The 21,731-nt window shown below is 45.7% G+C and overlaps 1 protein-coding gene across 1 annotated transcript in view; it reads right to left on the bottom strand.

The window, feature by feature from the left end:
* FBXW4 (F-box and WD repeat domain containing 4) overlaps window positions 1–21,731 on the bottom strand; it is an 80,503-nt gene that overhangs the window by 43,389 nt on the left and 15,383 nt on the right. Inside the window, exons 2-5 of the mRNA XM_082854907.1 lie at window positions 20,683–20,778; window positions 17,247–17,432; window positions 16,677–16,809; window positions 9,899–9,993 (exon numbers count right to left, since the gene is read on the bottom strand). Of these exons, the coding sequence (XP_082711033.1) occupies window positions 9,899–9,993; window positions 16,677–16,809; window positions 17,247–17,432; window positions 20,683–20,778 (510 nt within the window). The remainder of the gene's footprint in view (window positions 1–9,898; window positions 9,994–16,676; window positions 16,810–17,246; window positions 17,433–20,682; window positions 20,779–21,731) is intronic.

Here is a 21,731-nt window from a genome sequence, read left to right as displayed (position 1 = left end):
AGTGACGGCTGAGTGAATCTGGACAGCGTCCTATATGGAAACTGTGCTCCTGAGGCTCCACAGAGTTTTGATCAGGCACCACAGGAATGATCCAGGGCAAGACTCAAGCTAATCTCTCTCAAAATTCCCCAGTCAACAAAGGAAGGAGGAATGGACACTTATGGTGGCCTCAAGCAGAAAGGGGTCCACTTCACTTTACCTTGCACATCTCAGCTTTACTTCCCTCTCTGTCCAGCCAGCACATGTCACATGTGCAACAAGCCACACACAAAGGAGGAAAAGTAACCCCCACCGTTGCACGGTGGCCTTTACGACTGACGGATATTTATACTTGGAGAAAGCTCACCCTCCACGCTGCCTTCTGGCCTCTCTCTGTGTCTTCCTGTCTAGCTCAGCTCCTAGAAAGAAGCCAGTATGAAGCTTCACACCTGACCACTTGCTATGCCAGCATAATGAAAGTGATGCCCATCCCCTGTCTATCCTCATCTCCATCACCACCGAAGCTTCCAGAAGCAACATAGACATAAGTGTCTCCAGCCTGAAGCCAAAAGCCACACCTCTCTAGGTGGGGCAGACAAAACATGGAAAGTCAAGAACAAGGCCTGGTGACCCCACATTCTGCTTCACCAAGCCTGCCCATGGTATTAAGAGAATCAGAGAAAGCAGAAGATAAAGGGCCTTGGCCTTAATGCCTTCTCAAAGCAGGGGAGCTCCTGCCTTTGGGAGGTGTGCTCTTTAGCCCCCAGGGCCGGTGTGCGCGTTGTCTAAAGTGCACCAGCTTTAGATAGGGCTGCTGATTCCAGCCTGCTGCGAAAACCAAAATACTACACCATGACCACCATGGCCACTGTTCGAGAAGCTGGATTATGGCTTTGCTGTAGCAAGGTGCAGAGGAGGAGACAGCAGTGCACACTGAGCAGGGCTAGAGACCAGTCTGAACACAATAACATAGAAAAGGTGTGCATGGTGGAGGAGGGAATCGCAACAAAATATAAGTTATAGTTATTTTAATCTCCTAAAAGTTTCTCTCTCAATACTTGAAATCCTCTTTTGCAAATTAAGGCCCTGCTGAAGATTCTGGATGTTATCACATACCAACTGGCACCCCACCTGCCCGTCCTATACTTTTCTGTGCCCCATTCATGTTTTAAATTTGCATTGCAAACTATGAAAAAGTAAAGCTTCCGCAGAAAGCAATTTCCTGGGCCAGCAGCTCTTGGACTAATACTCCCTTTGCAGTTACCAGGGATTCTGCATGCACGTACTCCCTTCCCTCCTCCCGCCAGCCCTCCCCCTCCCCCCACTCCTCCCTCCCTTGCCAGCACCTTCTGCCTGAGCCAAGCCTATCTGACAGGGCACCACGGACAGTGTCACTAACTACCCCCTATGAAAATGCCCTGGACAGAAAAAGGAGCAAGAACCAGCTGGGAAAGAGGGGAAGGATTTGGGGTAGTCAGCTTAACAGAGCACCGCAGAGGCACAGCGGTTTGTCTGTAGTACAAGGCTCATAACTTATACAAAACAGGAAGTAAAACCCCTGCCCCCAAAAGTTCACAATCTGAAACTTCAAAAACATTTCACCACCAGGGAAGTCTCTCATAGAATCTTTACAGGCAGTTTTCCATACCAATGGTGTCAACATCTGTCACCGCTAGTGGTATACAGGGATGTCTATTGTCTTCCCTGATGGTGTGAGGAAAATGTTCCAGTTCTTGGATCTCAGGCTGCTAACCCCCCAAAAGGAGCTACTACAATAATGAAACTCACGACACTCATGGATGCAGGGTAACTGTCATGGACAGGAGAATTCCTGTTCTTGGGTCTTAAGGCCATGACCAAGCTGAGCCACAGGTGACTGTCCTGAACTCAGAAAGGGGAAGAAATACAGCTGACTCTGTGGACTGCCACCTGAAGGCCCCAGGGACCAGGACTCTGGTAGACGGAAAGGTGGTGGGGAGGAGAAGACACCATTTCAAAAAATCTCGTTTGAAATGGAAAGGAAAACAAGAACTTAAGTCTTGACTCCAAACTGATGTACTGAAATCTGCCCCAAATGGCCTGAGAGCCACCTAATGACAGGAGGATGGGGTGATCCTTCCACCTCTGACATGACCCCCCAATATACAAAAACACATTATGCTACATTATGCTACTAATCCAGCCACACACTGCCTTTTTCACTTGGGCCCAGTACAAAGCCCTCTCCAGCCCCCAGTCTACTTACAAGAGTGAGCTCCATTGGCTCAAAAAGCTAAAAGCACAGATATTTCATGAAGATCCCTCTTTTGACTGATCTGAGTGCTGCAGCTAACAGGTGGGGAAATCTTAAACATACGAGTGTTATCATGACAAGACCACTGGAACGGATCAGTGCCATAAGTCAGACAGGGCTAGAAGTTTCCGCCCCACCATCAGGTTCCTCTTTAGCCTTGACAGATCAAACTCAAGCCGAAGCAGGCTACAGAGATCAGTTCAGTCTCCGAGCCAAAGGTCTTCACAGTGAGGGACCAAAGCTGCCCGGACTGGGCCTCTGCCGGCCCGTGTCCCAGATTAATCACCACCAGGAGGGGCTTGGACACCAGGCTGCAATCTGAGCCCAGCAGCACCTGCACAGGGGTCACCCCGGCACCTCCCTCACTCCCTCGGGCAAGACTCCAGGGCATGAGGGTGTCCACCTGTTGACTACGCTACTTGGAACAGGCAGGCCAGACGCTTAGCCATCTTCAATCCCGCAGATAAGTCACAGGCGGTTTGAGTTAGCGCAGAAGGTGGAAAGACATGGTGACTCAAGGAGTGAAGCCAGGGCTCCATGAGAAGGAAAATTCTCAGCCTCTGAACAGGAAGAAAGAGAGAAAGGCCTCAATGCCCCTCTCACCACTGTCTAGAGAGAAAATCTAGCTCAAGACCAGCAGTGAGTGAACTAAGCCCTCAGAGGTTATGAGCTAATGAGATGCTCCGTGAGTGTTTGGGACACATTCTCGTCAGCCGCAGATCCACTGGATGCTGACAGGAAGGAGGGAGACCAGAGCAGGGATTTCTTTTCAAAACACCCCCAAATGCTACCAATACGCCTGTGTGAAGGAAACTTGGACATAAATTCACTCTGTGAGGGTGCAGGAGAGCTTCCTCTGAATGCCAAGACCTTGGGGAACAGTTTCCTCAAATGATCTACATCAGTAAGCTATTTCACACACCTGTACACATAGAGCTAGTGACTATGTACGGTGCATTACACATGTCTGTCCAGGCTAGAATGCACTCTTTAGGACCAATGGACCCTATTATAAATTCTTCTCAGATGGCAATTTCTTTTATATTGTTGCTTCTCTAAGTCTACTAGAGCAGGAGAAAGTATTCTTGAGACAAAACAAAAAAAAAATCAAAAGGAGGAAGATAAGCATGAAGATCTGTATCTTAGAACGCTCTGTCCCAGGCACTAACCTGTGATATAAGGAGAAACCACTCGGATGGATGCACCCTTTTCCACCTGCCTCATGCCCCAGGGAAGGAAGGGTGGGAGGGGTCTGAGTCGGATTGAAGTGTGTGTCCCTTGAAAGAGCAGAGAAAAGCACAGGTCGGATAAGAGGAGAAAGAGCTCCTACACAGCGCCTTCATTTGAGGAAGAACACCCACATCCTGACTGTTACACCTTGTACCTCCAGAGCTCCATCTCCAGGAATTCCCTTTGAACTCCCGGCTGCAACCCAGAGTTAGGATAGAGCAGTGGCTACAATTACACACTTGCTTGTTGGGGGGGTGGGGGGATGCTGTATGTGACAGGCCATGAAAGGTCCCTGCCTATAAAACAGACTGGAAAACAAACCCTTAATTTAAATGTTAATGAAAGTGCTGTGGAGACATCAGAGGCTTCCCGGCTGCTCAGAGAACAGCTACACCAGCCACAGAATTTATGGCTCCCCTTCACCCTCCTGCCTCCCTCTCTGCCTCATCACCCACTGAAGTTAAAAAAAAAAAAAAAAAAAAACAACTAATTTTAACATTAACTCCATGCTTCCACCTTGGGATGTGATTGCTAAATTATCTGTTGGCAGAACACTGATCAAAGGTGGAAAAACACAGGCACATTGCACACACAACCCAGAAAAGTCAGCTGCAGCTAAGGCAGGAAAATTACCTTCTCTCTTCCTGATGTGGGAAGGGTAGAAGAAATAGCGGTGCAGGTAGGGACTGGAGCTGGGAGGTGCAGGCAGCAGGAAGAGGAGGAAGACCCTGATCCCTCCCATGTGTCTGCTCCCCATCTGAGAACTTAGCATACCATATTTGCTAAGTTTCGTCTGTCTCTCCATCAGACTATGCTGTCTAGTTCACTGTTGTTTCCCCAAGGTCTAGCACACTGTAATGCTTAAGAAGTATCTGGAGAGAGAAAGAGAGATAGGGATGCAAGGAGAGATACAGAAACAGAGACAGAGCGGAGAAAGAAAGAATTTAAACAGAGGCTGAGGGATGGAAATGTATCCCTGTAGCAGGGGCACAGTCTTGAGGCACGGACTCTATGTCCGCAGCATCCCGCCTTCCGCAGCAGCACTCTCTGCTTCTAGTTGTAGTGCTTTATTTAAGTCAGTTCTTCCCAACTAGCCAACCGTCCTGGCCAGGGAAGGAGTCGCTCCCACAGATGGGGTCTGGGCCAGCCAGAGCTGGTTGGGTTGCAGGTCTCAGGCCAGCAGCCCAGTACGTGAGCTTCCCTGTGCCCAACATGCCCTGGGTAGTGGCAGAAATCCAGGGTCTTGAGGAAGTGAAACCCACCCCTGTGGCATTTCGTCCTTGCTACTGGTGGATGTGTCGGCCGGAGAGGCTTGGCTTAGCACCAGCAATGAACTCCAGGGTGGCGGGCGCTGCCCTGAGATTCAGCAGAACCTGACTCTGATTCAGTCGTATCTCTACACTGATCTCTTTCCAATCTTAGGTCATTTTAGGCTGGACCAGTGGGCCCACCTAGCATCCTGCAGAGCTTCCTTCTTTCTCCAGGCATCATGCAGCCCCTTCCAGCCATGCCAGCCTCTGGTCCTTCCATGCTGTCTCTGTACCTCAGACTCTCTTATCTAGGGCCACCACATGCAGGAGACTCCCTCTAGTGTGGTCTTCAGCCTGGCAACAGGGGACACTGAGTCACTCCTCGCCTAGGGAAGGTGTCCTTTCCCTAGACAAGCCCCTGACCCTGGGAAGGGAGAAGAGACAGATCTTGACAGCTGTGGGCCAAACCATCAGGATGAGCAGCTACAATGTGAAGCATGACAAAGTCATCCATCAGAGTCTTTCTTCAGGTTATCAAGGTTAGGGATCCCCTTCAGGAACCAGCTCTTTATCACCAACTAGAAAAAGCAAAACTCAGAGGCACAACATTTACTTTTGATTTGTCTTCCCCTAAAAGCACTGAGTGAGTTAGGAAGCCCAGGGCCAAAGAGTTGTTGAACCACTGGGAACCAAAAGAATCTAAACTAAAAGTTGGCTGCCTCCTTTTTTCCAATCTTTCAAACCTGTCAGAGAAAACTCCAGATGCAATTACCTTTCACTAAAGAAGGGCGTATTTCAAAAGGCTGGTGAATGTGTCTGCCACACACACAACACACAGTAAACCCTGTAGACACTGGGAACAAACACCCACTCTCCCCAGAAATCCACCCCCTTACCAAACAGTACACAGTGATGGCTTTCCTTCCAGACTCTCCCTCACCTCCGGGAGAAATGAAGCAAGAAGGGGCAGCTCCTCCATCAAAACCCCCCAGAGGCCACAACTCACTTTACAAATTTGAATCGGTACATTACAGGCCGACTTGGACTAATCCCCCCCAAAACAAACAGGGCACCACAGTAAGCAAAATTACACTAAATTATATTGTATATTTAATAACACAGCTAAGAAAAGTTTCCACACCTATACCATTCATATGTTTCCCTAATGACAGAAACGAGAGAGAAGGGATTAAAACCCAAGGCTCCTGGGAAGCCTTCCTGACCACACTCACTCACGTGATAGCAAGTGTTGCTCGGAGATGGGGAAAGGATTCTTCTGAGCACCTCCTTCTTCTTGGAGGGCAATAAATATGGTGTCTGCAGAGGAAGGAGGCGCTGTGGGCTCCACTCTCTTCCCCTCCAAGGCAAACAGGGCAACGGGGCTCCAGACTCATTTCAACATCAAGGCACCCCCCAGCCAGCTTGGAAGGGCCCTGCAAACCGAAGATCTATGTGCACTGGCGCTCCTGGGACGGTGTAAGCATTCACAGCTACACGAGTGAGCCCAGGCCTCGATTACATACTGCCTTCCTCCCCTCCCCCTCGCTATCTCAACTCTGGCCTCCAGAAAGAGAATGTTCCCAGATCCCCACAGAGGCTTTCAAGGGCCACAGCTACTGTCCAAGATTCTGGTGGATGAAGGCATTGCAGTGACGTAAAGGCCTGCCTCGTGGCCCTCCCTCTGCACCACAGCATGTGGCAATAAGCTGGAGACCTGAGCCTCTTCTGCCCCATCCCACATGTGCCCTTCTCTGAGCCTCAATTTCTCCTTCTGCCAGGAGGGGAATGACCCTCTCCCTTCCTCAACCAGAGACAGACCAGTTTCAGGCACTTAGTATCATCTGGCAACCACTACAGTTGTGCCCCCATCTTTCCCCCACCATTGAATAAGATCCTCAGGAGAGCTACCCCACAGCAAGTGTTCAGTCAATACACAGGGAGCACAGAGGAAAGGGAGTGAGAAAAAAAGAGATGGAAAATAGAAGGGATGAAATCGAGTCTTTAACAGTTCATTTCCTTACTCTGAGTATTTACTAACTTTATTCAGCTAGAAATAACCTTTTAATGGCAATACAATGTACTGCATGTTTTAAAAATTCTGCTTTTCTGTGATACTTATGGAAAAGTGCTCAGAACTCTATGTGACCTCAGGAGATCGTATCCTGAGACCAGTTAGGACCCACAATCACACCCAGACGTGTGCCCTTCCACCTCCAGCATCTCAATTCAGTTCCATCTCAACCAGTCCTTTCACTCACCAAACAGCTCCCAGTTGGGCCTCCTCTACAGGAGGAAGGCTGCATCTATAAGTCATAAATCCTAAAAGCAGAGTTATTAGTGTTGGGGCCAGAAGATGGGTTGGAGGGCACATAGGAGGTAGAGGGAAAGGTCCTTGCCTGCCACCTTCCCATGGAGCCTACTGGTTTTCCTTCCGTTTTTTGAGTACCTAAACATGGCTCTAAGCACATGACTGGTATTAAATATTATCCTCCAAGAGTGTTTACAAACCAAGAACTCAAGGTCAAGAAAGGAAGAAGAGGCGACATTTGGACACAGGACAGAATACCTGCTTTCTCCCAGTCACGAACACCTCAAGTTAAGCCTAGGGCTTGAGGTTTCATGTTTCATACTACAAGTTTCTAAGTACACACATGTGAAAAGAAGGCAGATAAGTCCCAGCATCAAAGATAAATACGATGAATAGCTCTGACAAATTATTTTAAATAGAAGAAAGAGACTGAGATGTGCCAGGTCTCCCAACTGTCCAGGCTCCTTGGAGGACAGCTGCTGGCCACCCACTCTCGTGTTTTTCACAAGGGGTTCACGGCCACATCACATTAGTGACACTGGCGACCACACTCAACAAGAAAGGTGGCAGGGAAGGGAACAGAGGCAGCCATGAAGGGCAGGAAAACCACAGGGGAAAAGGAAAGGAAAGAGATTCCTGCTGAGTCCCCACCTCAAGAAGAATGCAAAAGAGCAGTGTAACTCCATGAGGGACAGGAGAAGCCCCAGGGGAGGGTGGAGACGTGAGAGCAGCTAAAGCAGCTAAACAAATGCTTTACCAGCTGGGAGAGATTCTGGCTGACACAAGATTCTAGCCCTTTTAGCTTTGTAGAGTATTTTCATATTCATTATTTCACATCATCTTCACAATGACCTAGTAAGGACTATGAAAGAAATGGTATTCATATTTAACAGATGAGGAAACCACGGCTCCGAGGACTTACCCGAGGCCACCCTCCTGGTTGGTGGCAAAGCAGAACTCCAATTTCCCAGAACAGACCCTACAGCTAGGAGGCAGTGTCTTCCAAGACTGGGAAAATGGTTCAGTTTGCTGAAAGGTTCAAATTCATTGACACAGTGAGAAGAAATGGATCTAATAAGATGAAAAGATTCCTATCCCAATATATTTTTGAGGTAAGAGAAAAAGAAGCAGAGAGAACACCAACATATACTCTGGTCATTTAGTGTAATGACAGAATCCCAAATACAAACTACTTTTTTAAAACAGTCCAAGACACCATTTGTGGACTTGGGGAAAAGGTCATCTCAAATAACTGTGGGTCATGGAGCTAAACAGCCAGCCAACAGTGAGTGAAAGAGTCATCCCAGGGGCAAGAAAGTACACCAAGAAGACATTTAAGGAGAATGTTAAGAAAACATGAGACCTAGGTTTTCACCAAAGATGGGGCATATCAAGGACTTAGCATAGAACATATGACTAATAAATGTTAGCTGCTGGTAACAGTAGTAGTTATAGAGCAGTGCTAGTAATATTAGGAAGCTAGGTCCTTCCTCAAAGCCAGCTTCCAAGTTGTGGCCAAAAAAGCCCCAAAGTCAGTTTATTGTAATCTAAACTCCTTCTCAGTGACGAAGGCAGACACTGTCCTCAACCTTTTATTGACATCATCTTCAACAGCTGCCACGCTCTATTCTGTTAACAGGTAGCCTAACACATTCCAGAGGAGGTGGCTAGAGTAGAGGAATATGAAGATGGGGATGCTGGGAGAGCCTGTATGTGTCTTTAGCCTAATTCCATGTGCAGGAAGCACATGGACCATCTCCAGCCTTAAGAGCCTCCCTCCACCACCGACCTCACCCCAGGCCACCCTAGTCTCCTAAAGCCAGTGGGAGTCCTCAGGTAACCACCAAGATGAAGTCACCAGCCTACCTGTCACCTCCCACCCTCACACATATCCAGCCCACAGACACCCAGGCTTGGCTAACTGGCTTTAAAGGGGGCAGCATTAGGAAGAAACTGAGGAGGGGCCAGAGCTCAATGGCTCTATTTTCCACCCTCTGCTCCCACACACTTAGGCCTCTCTACTCCCTGCTGGTCTTTCCTTCCCTTTTTCCTAGGATTGCTAGAATGATTTGTTCTGAACAGCGACAGGTTTATAGGTTAGCCGACACCTCCGCTCTGTGGAATTTTAATTAACTTCTCCCATCGTCAATATGCTAAGGAACGGGGTCTCCATTTTCTGAGGTCAGCAATGTGTTTCAGGTCCTGCTATATCAGCCGTCAAATTGAAGAATTAATGACGTGGCTAATCGGCTCTAATTCTTTAGGAGGAAAAAAATTTGAAAGAAAGTTGTGGAAGGGGCAGGAGGAGGGGTGCAGGCTCCTTGGGGTGAGGAGAAAAAGGCTGAAGGGGGCTGAGCCAAGAAGGGGGATCAACTCTCTCATAAAACAAGTGACTGACTTAAACCCGATGTTGGAGGGTAGCAGCCCTACAGCTTTCCCATTGATCATTTGGTGGGGAGTGAGGGGTGAAGGAAGTGGGAGAAGACACTAAACACCCTGACAGAGCAGGTGCAGAGAGGGTGTCTATGTACTCTGCTGGTGGGGAGAGAGGCCCTGCCTCGGTTCAAGAGAGCCTAGAAAGCAGAATTCAGGATGCAAGCCTCATTCAGTCACAGGCAAAACTAGAGAAACACCAGTCAGACCAAAGGGTAGGGTAAAGCCGTCATCAAAATTGGCACTTCTGCTATAATTGTCAACAAATCTACTCCACATACATGACTTTGCACGAGGGCCCCACTGGACATGGGCCCCAAGCCTCTCCTGATGACGCCCACCTGACCTCATAAAATAAAACATTATTACATGGGATAAAACCATACACCAAAACATCTCCCTTACCTGTGCAATGGGCTGATAGCAATGGACCAGACTCGGTCTTCAGTCTGGATGGTGTGTAAGCACTGCCCCAGCCGGCCTGAGGCCAAAGGCCATACCTGGAAACAGGAGAGGAGATGCTCTCGTTGGCGTTGCCTGGGATCGGGATGAGGGTTGGAAAATGCACCAGGTGGAGTCACTGTTCCTAGGGTGGGTGGGGAAATGGAGAATCCTTTCTATCCTGTACACACAGAGCTCGGGGTAGCAGCAGAGGGACCTCTCCAGCTTCTGCCTTGCCTACCGCCCAAACAGACGCTGGCTCCCAGTCCTAACCACCCTTTCACGTCCACCTGAGAGCCCTTATGCAGCAGCCAATTGTACACCAGGGAATCAGGAGTTCCACGTTCCTCAGCTGAGACCTGACTGAGACGCGTGAGCAGGTGAGGCTTGCCTCTCTTAGTAACCTCCCCGTGTTTGTGGATTTTCCTTTTCCTGTCTCTCACCAAGATTTTACTTTGGGGAGGTAGGGAGAGGGAGGAAGATCAAGGCCCAGTATGAGAGGACAGAGATAGAATTAGATTAGAATTAGAGAGAGAGGAGTAAAAAGAAAGATCCAAGGGAAGGAAAAATGGAAGAAGAGGACTTCAAAGTGGGAAGGTGGTGTGTTGTTGTTTGTTTGTTGATAATGCCCAGAATCCAGTGCTATTCATGTCAGCAGGGAATTTAGCACCTAGTGTCACCAAAAGTAGCAGAAAAGCTTAACTCTTTTAAGCTTCCATATCTCCTACTGGTTAAAAATATTGCTTGGAGCACATTATCTGGTCCCTATCAGTCAGGAATGTACATTAGCAGCCACTCTGGGCTTAACTCTAATCAACACTCACAGAGCCCTCTCAGCGGTCAGTGCATTTAGAAATCTCCCATTAAGCACAAGGCCCCCTCACCTCACCCTACCCCAGATGACACACACAGGGGACTAAGCCTCTAACCAAACAGAGAGGAAACCTCAAATGTACAGGGCTGTCCCCAGACAGCAGCCAAGGAGGGATCCCGAGGAGGCCAGATGGATCAGTGACCTCTCAAGGTCCCTGCAGTGCTATAAGGGGAACACAAAAAAGTCAGACAGGACCTTAGATGGAAGAACTTTCAGGAAACATTCCTTGAGTTTAAGGGGTAGGTGATGGAGTGGGGGTGGTCCTGACTGCTTAGGATCACATGATATCTCTTCTCTATAAAAGGAGAAAGTGTTTCTTAGATTTTGTGTGTCTATGACAGGGGGAGAAGGGTGTGAGTTACTTTTCCCAACATTGGGAGAAGAAAATAAATTTAACAAGAAGATCCTGAATAAGGAAGGGCAGAAAACAAAGGTAAACACCACAACTTTCCTGGAATGCCAGGATTCTGGCTCATTCTTCTGGATTAGGTCACTTTGGTAGTAACTAGATGCATCTAATGTCCTCTTTCAGACAGCCTTGGCTTGGAAGAGAAGTTTGTCTTTTCCCTGATGCAAACTACCTAGGAGGCAGGTTCTTGTTTGGTGTGGGTGACTAGAGACTCTGAGTACAAAATCTCTGGGGGCAGCCCTAGGCCTGAATTCACTAGTGTCCTCCACTGAACAGGCTGGTGGATCCCCAGACTGTGAAAACCACAGAACAAGGTTCCGGGTTCCAGGGGTGGCTCTGGAAGCATGCTGCCAATTTCCCAAGCACGATCTGGGGAAAGTGGCCCTCCTGACCTGCACCAGTAGTAGCACACCATCCACCAAAACATGAGTATGCTGATCACATCTTAACCCTCAGTGATCAAATTCAAAACAGACCCAACCCTGGAGAACATATAACTCAGTGGGAGTGGGCATTTACACAGTCCTTATAAAAAGCCGTTGGCGGGCTTCCCTGGTGGCGCAGTGGTTGAGAGTCCACCTGCTAATGCAGGGGACACGGGTTCGTGCCCCGGTCCGGGAGGATCCCACATGCCGCGGAACGGCTGGGCCCGTGAGCCATGGCTGCTGGGCCTGTGCGTCCGGAGCCTGTGCTCTGCAACTGGAGAGGCCACAGCAGTGAGAGGCCCGCGTACCACACACACACACACACACACACACGCACACACACACACTAGCAGTTGGCAATATGTATCAAGATCCTTAAAATAACCAAACACACACACACACACACACACACACACACACACACAATAGCAGTTGGCAATATGTATCAAGATCCTTAAAATAACCAAAGCCTTCAACTCAGTAATTCTGAGACTCTATCCTAAGAAAATAATCCTAAAACGAAGAAAAACCTAAATGATAAAAATATTCCCTGCAGCCTGCAATAGCAGAAAGAGCATACGTGGGCTTTAGGATTAGACAAATCTGGGTTGGAACCCTAGTTGCTACTTATTTATCTCTGATGTTAGGGATATTTTATAACTTGTTAGCCTCCGTTTCCTCATGTATAAAATGGGAAATAATGCCTATCTTTTAGGGTTGCAGTGTGGAAAAATGAAGATAAGTGTAAAGCACCCAGCACAGAAGCACAGTATTTGGCAGATATTAGGCATCAATAATGGTGGTCCTTATTACTACAGGAAAGAAATAGATACAAACATCCACCAATAGGAAAAATAGTAACTAAATTATGGTAAGTCCATTGTGAAGCCATTAAAGATGACACAAGTAATTTGCAATAATAATGGAAAACCTTATAAAATAAAGTAGACACAGCAGGGTATATTGGGTATATAAGATATATTATGAATGCAAATCAAAACTACAATGAGATATCACCTCACACGGGTCAGAATGACCATCATCAAAAATATCTACAAACAATAAATGCTGGAAGGGGTGTGGAGAAAAGGGAACCCTCCTACACTGTTGGTGGGAATGTAAATTGGTACAGCCACTATGCAGAACAGTATGGAGGTTCCTTAGAAAACTAAAAATGGAACTACCATATGATCCAGCAATCCCACTCCTGGGGCATATATCCAGAGAAAACCATAATTCTAAAAGATACATGTACCCCAGTGTTCATTGTGGCACTATTTACAATAGCCAGGATATGGAAGCAACCTAAATATCCGTTCACGGAGGAATTGATAAAGATGTGGTACATATATACAATGGAATATTACTCAGCCATAAAAAAGAACAAAATAATGCTACTTGCAGCAACATGGATGGACCTAGAGATTGTCATACTGAGTGAAGTAAGTCAGACAGAGAAAGACAAATATCATATGATATTTCTTGTATGTGGAATCTAAAAAAATGGTACAAATGAACCTCTTTACAAAACAGAAATAGAGTCACAGATATAGAAAACAAACTTATGGTTACCAAGGGGGAAGGCAGGAGAGGGATAAATTAAGAGATTAAGATTGACATATACACACTACTATATATAAAATAAATAACTAATAAGAACCTACTGTAGAGCACAGGGAACTCTACTCAATACTCTGTAATGACCTATATGGGAACAGAATCTAAAAAAGAGTGGATATATGTATATGTATAACTGATTCACTTTGCTGTACAGCAGGAACTAACACAACATTGTAAATCAACTATACTCCAATAAAAATTCATTTAAAAAACAGATATATTATGACCATAATTATGTGGGGAAAAATTACCCTAAAGGATAGAATGAGGAAATGAATAAATGTAAAGTGCTTATTAGCACAGTGCCTGGTTACATTCTATGTTATTATAAAACAAAAAAAGCAAACCTATGCACTGAAAAACACCTAAAAGAAAAAAAAAAAAAACAGTTCAAATGTTCCCTCCTTCATAAAATCTCCCCTTCCAAGTCAAATGTGATCTCTCCACCCTCCAAACTTTCTGGCCCTTTCCCTAGAGCCTTAAACTTCATAGTCCTGACCACTTCCAACCAGCTTCATAGCTTCATAGCTAGTGCATGCAGTCTCAACTCCCCTTAGGAAAGGCTGTATCTTCTTCCCCTTTGAAGCCTCACATACAGTAAGCACTTATCAGAATGAAAGAAAGAATAAAGAAAATGGAAAAAAATGAAGGAATGATCAGACCTGGCCCAGGCCCAGCAAGAACGTAAGCTACCATCCTATCACATCTCAGGATGGGGCCAGCCTCACCAAAGCCCAGAGGGGCAATCCAAGCTAAGTCACAGTAAATCTGAAACTAGGATTGGGGGCAGGGGAAGGAAGCTCTCTGGGCAGTCCCTAGCTCAGAAGTTTTGCAAAGAAAATGTTTTGTTTCCCTTCACCCCAATAAATCTCTTCCCTAAAACATAGTCCATTTTGGGGAACTCCTAAAAAACAGGCTATAGATGTTTACAGACAAACATGACTAAGTTCTTATGTAGGTTCAGGTATCAGAAACCTGTACAAGCAGCTGGAGAATTACAGATGCCACCAAAAAGAAAAGGAAAGTCAGTTATAAAAGACTAAATGCGGGTAATGTGAAAATGGTCCAGGAAGATGAAGACGGCTAAATGCAAAGACAACAATAGAAGGAGGGAACCGAAGCAGCATCCAGAAAGCCAAAAAGATGAGCTGGCCTGGAGGTCACTGGGAAATCGCAAAACAGCTGACTAGCTTCCTGGAGTTGAAGAACCAGGGGGGAGAATTCTGTCACTGACTAAAAAGAAATCCTCAAAAGGAATAGGATCGGGCTTCCCTGGTGGCGCAGTGGTTGAGAGTCCGCCTGCCGATGCAGGGGACGCGGGTTCGTGCCCCGGTCCGGGAAGATCCCACATGCCGCGGAGCGGCTGGGCCCGTGAGCCATGGCCGCTGAGCCTGCGCGTCTGGAGCCTGTGCTCCATGATGGGAGAGGCCACAACAGTGAGAGGCCCGCATACCGCAAAAAAAAAAAAAGGAATAGGATCTACTGCAGTGACAATTTTAGAATTAGAAAGTACCGATTTTAATGCTTCAAAACTCTAAACCAGTAAATAATTATACTTAAAACATGAAACTAACCCAATATCCTAAATAAAATTGCTGTCAATCTTCAACTGTAAGCAGTCTATAGCCCTGAATTGCTACCTTTGGTCATAAAGCTTAGCTGTACACTGCTCCGGGTGTCATACCACAGAGAAATGGATAGAAGAGATGTCACTGAAGGCTTCACGGGGAAGCTTGTAGCTGTGACAAGAAAATGCTAGAATGAGATGAGAATATCTAGGTCCCACATGCACAAAAGGTTTCTGTGCAAATTGACTTCTGAGCAGTATAGCAAGTTAAGGTTGGTCTCTTTACAAGGAATGGTACAGAGACAATGACCAATCAGAAACCTGAAGTAAGTATGGGGTGGGGGATTCGGAAGCAAGAGATAGGAAATTCAGTTTCCATGTTGGTTCAAAAGATTTTCTGGGGTGAGGTGAATTGGGAGATTGGGATTGACATATATACACTACTATGTATAAAATAGATAACTAATGGGAACCTACTATATAGCACAGGGAACTCTACTCAATGCTCTGTGGTGACCTAAATAGGTAGGAAATCTAAAAAAGAGGGGATATGTGTATACGTATAGCTGATTCACTTCGCTGTATAGCAGAAACTTAACGCAATATTGTAAAGCAACTATACTCCAATAAAAATTAATTAAAAAGAAGAAACCTTGATTTTAGACTTCTGGCCTCCAGAACTGGGAGGTAATAAATTTCTGTTGTTTTAAATTAAAAAAAAAAAAGAAGAAGAAGGTTTTCTGAATTTTTCTCAGGCTCCCTGTGCTGATGCACACGTCTCTCTGACAAAATACAAAGTGTAAGGAAAAAATTAGCAAAGGGAGGAGAAACTTCCATAAATACAAAGGAACGTATTTAGTCCTTCTTTTTACATAAATTAGTAACATTTTCACATGAAGGTGTAATCACTAGAGGGAACATGGAGCCAGAAAAGTTAGTAAAGATTGCAACTTCTCTCTCCTGAGTCCCCTCCCTATGTGTCCTAGAGTCCCATTTGCTGACATGGTCAAGCATTTTGCTCCTATTAGCACTGTGGAGTCTCCAGATGCTGGGAAACACAAGCAAGAACCTATCGAGCTTCCTGCACCATCAGCTGAATTATCAGCAAAGTTCCCACAGCAGTCTCAAAGGATCAGGCATGTGTGGGTCCTGGCAAGGGCTACTGGACACAGGGATGGAGAAAGTTCTTCTCTGCCTCATGGGTGAAAGCCTATTTGACCCAGACGTGGAGGAGCTGAGTCCATAAAGCAGGGGTTACACTACTTTATCAGTCTCATTCTGTTGGGCCTTGGCAGATGTCTGACTTTAGACCAGGCAACTTGGCAATGACACAACAAACAATGCCCTCCTCTAGTCGTCTTTCCACTGCTTACTGACCACATCACTCTCCAGAGAAGCAGTAAAAACACATTTTAATTATCAGCCCGATTGCTTATAAACAAGGTGGTAAAAAATTAACCTTCTCAAACAGAGAGTGAGCAAAAGGAGGGAGATTTTAAAATAAAATATTGGGGTTAGAACTCAACCCACAAACTTGAGAAAACTCAGCTCAGGGAGGAAAAGCTGGCCAGGCCCTCTGTTTTTGAGTTCACGCCACATTTCAAGTGAGTGGCAAGCTTCCCAGCCACTGTCCACTCCTTTCCCAGGCCAGCTGGCAGGGACATAGCCTGGCATGGCAAGCTGCATGCCAGAGGCACATAAGTGAGTTCTTTATTGTGTCGTTTCCCCCACTGCCCCAACTCAGTGCCCTCAGCCAATCCTGAGACTCAAGGTCCTATCCACCCTCTCCCACCCCACTCCCTATAGACAGTAGGAAATAACAGTATGTAAGGGGGAGACCACCTCACCTTGGCCGTCCTGTCTCTGGAGCCACTCACAATGATGCCCCCTTTGCAATCCACACAGTTCACCTCCTGTTCATGGGCTGAGTACTTGACAGTGAAGGTGCTATGTATCTTATGAATGCCAATCTTCCCATCTCTACAAGAGAAATAAGAAGCCAACCCCCAAGAGCCAGTTATTCTCTCTGTAGGAAAAGAACAAGTCTACAGAAACAGCTGGAGTCTCCAATGACTTCCAAATTTGCTAAGCTTTAGACAATTCAGCCCAATAAGGTGCTGAGTTTCTAGATACCTTTACTTCTTCAGTATACTTGGGGCTGAACAGAGAGCTGAGAGACAAAACAAATTTCCCACTTGAGAGTATCAAAACCAGTTTCACTTTTCATTAAAGGCTCTTCCCGTTTTCCTTCTCCAGCTAACCCTATGAAGTACCTGCTTTAAATGGAAAAAAAATTACCCCTTCTTCTAGTCTCCCTACTCATCCCTTTGGAGTTGAGACAGAAAAGTCAGAGGCAGGCAGAAGGTCTCTGAAGAATACTGAGGAGGAGGAAGGAAGGAGAAGCCTGCAGCACTTACCCTCCTGCACTGATAATATGCGAGTTGGCCAGCACGAAGTGGCAAACGTCCTCATCATGCCCAGCAAAGACTCCCAGGGGCCTCCGGTTCAAGCTGGCACCATCTGGGCGGAACTGATAGGCCAGGATGAAATTAGCCTGGGATATGTACAGAGAATCACCCTCTAGCTGCATCCAGGGCATCTGACTGCAGAGATGGAAAACAAAATTTAAGGATCATCAAGCTATAGCATGAAGGGACTTCCTTGGTGGGGCAGTGGTTAAGAATCTGCCTGCCAATGCAGGGGACACGGGTTCGAGCCCTGGTCTGGGAAGATCCCACGTGCCGCAGAGCCGCTAAGCCTGTGCGCCACAACTACTGAGCCTGCACTCTAGAGCCCACAAGCCACAACTACTGAGCCCGCGTACCATTACTACTGAAGCCCACACACCTAGAGCCCGTGCTCTGAAACAAGAGAAGCCACTGCAATGAGAAGCCCACGCACCACAACGAAGAGTAGCCCCCGCTCACCGCAACAAGAGAAAGCCCGCGTGCAGCAAAGAAGCCAAAAATTAATTAATTAATTATTTTAAAAAAGAAGAAACCTCCTCAAAAAAAAAGAAGATATAGCATGAAAATTCAACTTCAAACTCCGGAGAGGCTGACCAATCCCCAACTTAGCAATAACCTGCAAGGTTAAGTCTATACCTCACTCACCTCCTTCAAAACTACCTACCCTTAGGCTACCTTTAGAAAACTAGAGTGATTGAGTTTTGTGGTGACCTAATCTTCTTTGGACTTTCTAAAAGAAAGTCAGAATAAAAGACCAATTAAATATCACTTTTAAATGGAGAATGCTTGGGACTTCCCTGGCGGTCCAGTGGTTAGGACTCAGCGCTTTCACTGCCATGGCCCTGGGTTCAATCACTGGTCAGGGAACTACCCTGCAAGTTGCCCGTGGTGCGGCCTAAATAAATAAATAAATAGAGAATGCTTAAGGCTTGAATTACTGGCTACCTATACTTCTTGTGGGTAGGCAGAGCAACGAAAATGCAATGATTGAGGGGTGGGGAAGGGCAAAAAGAAACCTTCCACCCAGATGAAGTAATTTTTTCATTCTGTGTCCTCACTGATCTGAAGTTTAAGTGATAAGTTTCAAGCTTCCAGGACCTCCATACACACCTCTTTCCCAATAGATCAGTTAGGGTGTGATAGAGAAAGGAAAAGAGTGAACCCAGGGAAGCCCCATTCCCTTGTCCTGCTAGAGCAAAAGGGCCTTTTTTTTTTTTTTGGCTGTGTTGGGTCTTCGTTGCTGTGCACGGGCTTTCTCCAGTTGCAGTGAGTGGGGGCTACTCCTTGTTGCAGTGCACGGGCTTCTCATTGTCATGGCTTCTCTTGTTGCAGAGCACAGGCTCTAGGCACGCAGGCTTCAGTAGTCGTGGCACGTGGGCTCAGTAGTTGTGGCTTGCGGGCTCTAGAGCTCAGGCTCAGTAGTTGTGGTGCAGCATGTGGGATCTTCCTGGGCCAGGGCTTGAACCCGTGTCCCCTGCATTGGCAGGCAGATTCCTAACCACTGCGCCACCAGCGAAGCCCAAAAGGGCCATTTTTAAGTGAAAGGAATAAAGCCATTTAGGAACGGATGCTAATGTACTGATTAAATTCCTAGATCCTCACAGAGGATACCTACATTTCTGTATTAGAGGGTAAGTGTGGCAATGGAAAAACATAGCTCCAGAGCAGTCTACTACAGTTCAGAGACTACAGAGAAATAGTTGGCTCTCACAGGCAGCTGATAAAAGAAATACACAAATAGTTAAAGATTCCGTCTACAAACTGGCAGGAGGAAAAAAGGTTAGAAACCACAGGTCAGTCCCATGGCACAGAGTGAGCCTTAAGAAGAAAGAAGACTCTGCCAGACACCATGCTCTCTGGTGGGGACTAAGCCCCTTGCACAAGGTACATCCCAGCAGCCTGTCCTACACCACATAGGGGTCCTAGAGCTACCAGGTCCCAAGCAAAGCATAGGGACAGATGATTCATCCCCATTTATAGAGACACCATCTCCCACTGCCAAGCCTGTCTGAGCAAACTGGGTTGTGTTTCTTCCCCAGACTCCTTAATACAAGTGTCATGGGAATGTGGAAAAGTTCTGCAAAGATGGACCATTAAATGCAGCTTGGACTTTGTAGTAACTAGTTTCTGCACATGAGGTTTTTACAAGCATGTGCAAATATTATATGGAACATGTGTAGAGTGTGTGCAGATGCCTGCACTCTCATTCATTATGCACATTCCTCTTCAACATCCCCTTGCACGAGTTTGTGGCACAGTCAAGTGGGCAGCAAACAGAGGGGTTTGGAATTCATGTGTTTAGAGCCATCTGGTAAACAGCCATTTGCCCAGGACAAGAAACCAGGTTCATGTCAGGTGAACAGTGGAGAATCACGGGGCAGCCTGGTAACCACTTTGTGTATTTATTTGCCAAATTGCTTGAAACCAGCCCGAACAGACGTCAGGAACAAAACCTTGTTAGAGAAATAAACTCTTCTTTCTGGTAATAAAAGGCAAAAGTGGGAAGCAGAGGGTAAAGCCCTTTGTCATACAAATCCATCTTTCTCCCCTGTAGTTGCTTTACCATCATCACCACCACATAATTTGCAGTAACCCGTGTCAGTGAAAGCAGCAGAAATTGTATACAAGCAAGAGAAAAAGGTCATCAGATGAAGAAGCCTGCCTGAACCTATCGGCACAGGTCCAGGTCCGCTGGAATGTGGAATCATGATGTTCCCTATCCATTCCAACCAATCAACAAAGAGCACTTTTTTGGTAGGGAGTCAAATAATAACTATGAAATAATTCAGCATCAACGAAGTATAAAATTTGTGGCATTAGCAGTGCCAAAGCCATTATCTAAATTTCCTGCCAGTTTTTCCAAGCTCTACCTCCTGTAACATACATATCCAAACCTTCAGATCCTATTTTGCTTTTTAATAAAAGTAGGGGAGAGGGCTACAGGAAGCCAAGAGTGAAGGTGTAACTCTCTAGAGTAGAAAATTTTTTAAAAAAATTGTAAAACAAGATGAGCTGAAATATTGGCTTCATTTATTTCTTTTGATGAGGTGCATTAACAGAGGTTACCTCTGAGTGGTAGGATTATAGGTAAGTTTTATTTCCTTCTTTAAGCTCTTCTATGTTTTCAAATTTCTACAATAAACATTTATTATTTTTATAATCATAAAAATATGGAATCTGTTAAAATAAATTACATTTTTTATAATCTTTTTTTAAATGTGAAAAAAAGTTGTCCCTCCGATGCCCCTTTTGTGGTATTTAAAGGATCACCAGTGCCCCATCACCCAAGACAGGCACATTTATACTCCAGCTAGGACTAGATTTTTCATTTCCCAGCATTCTTTAATGTCCCAGGTAGCTCTGAAAGAGTCAAGAGGCTACTTACCTGCATTTCCACTTCAGCAGAATCCCCTCTCGGCAGCGCCCCAACCTCCAGTTCTGAGATACCTTCACCCGTTCCTTCACTGGTACACTGGCCATCCTGTGTCCAGACAGAGCAGATAATCCAATCACTACAACTCATTGCCAACCAGAGAAAATTCCCTGGGCTTTTTTTACAAGTCAGGACTCAGAACATCCAGAAAATATGTGAATATAAGTGAACGGGTTAGGAGACAAGTAAGAAATAACTCTTCTCCCTCCACACTAGGATAATCAAGAAAGCCAAGGAGAACAGCCTGTCCTTTAGAGTGTCCATAGTGATGCCAAAGCTATCTAACAGAGAAGGGATGACAAAGAGGACTGGGACCACTGGTTAGCCATGTGGAAAAAAAAAAATCCCTACCTCACACCATACAGAAAAATTAATTCAAAATAGATCACAGATTTAAACATAAAATCTAAAACTATAAAGCTGTTAGAAGAAAAAATATAAAAATATCTCTGTGGCTCAGGAAGTAGACAACAGTGTAAGACACAGAAAGCAATAACATAAAAGAAAAATCCAATAAATTCGATTTTATCAAAATTAAAATTTTCTGCTCATCAAAATGAATACACAAGCCCCAAAATAGGAAGAAATCCTCCCTGTATGTGTGTGTGTGTGTCTGTGTTTGAATAAGGAACTCTCCTACATCCTTGTGAGAGATGAACATGGTACAGCCTGGGAAAAGGTCTGGCAGTTTATTATAAATCCAAACATATACCTATTCTATGACCTAGCAATTACCCAAGAGAAACGAAAGCATATGTCCACAAAAGGCTTACACAAGACTATTCATAGGAACTTTAGTCATAATAGCCAAAAGTTGTAAACAGCCCAGGCATCCATCAAAAGGAGAATGGATAAACACACTTCGGTGCATATTCATACAATGGAATACGACTCAGCAATAAAAAGGAAAGAATTATTGATACACACAATGATGTGGGTGAATCTCAAAAACATTCTGAATGAAAGAAACCTTACACAAAACAGTTCATATTGTATGATTC

Source organism: Leucopleurus acutus, assembly GCF_964270905.1.
Source record: "Leucopleurus acutus genome assembly, chromosome: 14".
NCBI classification, from domain to species: Eukaryota; Metazoa; Chordata; class Mammalia; order Artiodactyla; family Delphinidae; genus Leucopleurus; species Leucopleurus acutus.
The sequence above is the reverse complement of the archived record's forward strand: the minus strand, read 5'-3'. Positions and strand labels throughout refer to the sequence as shown.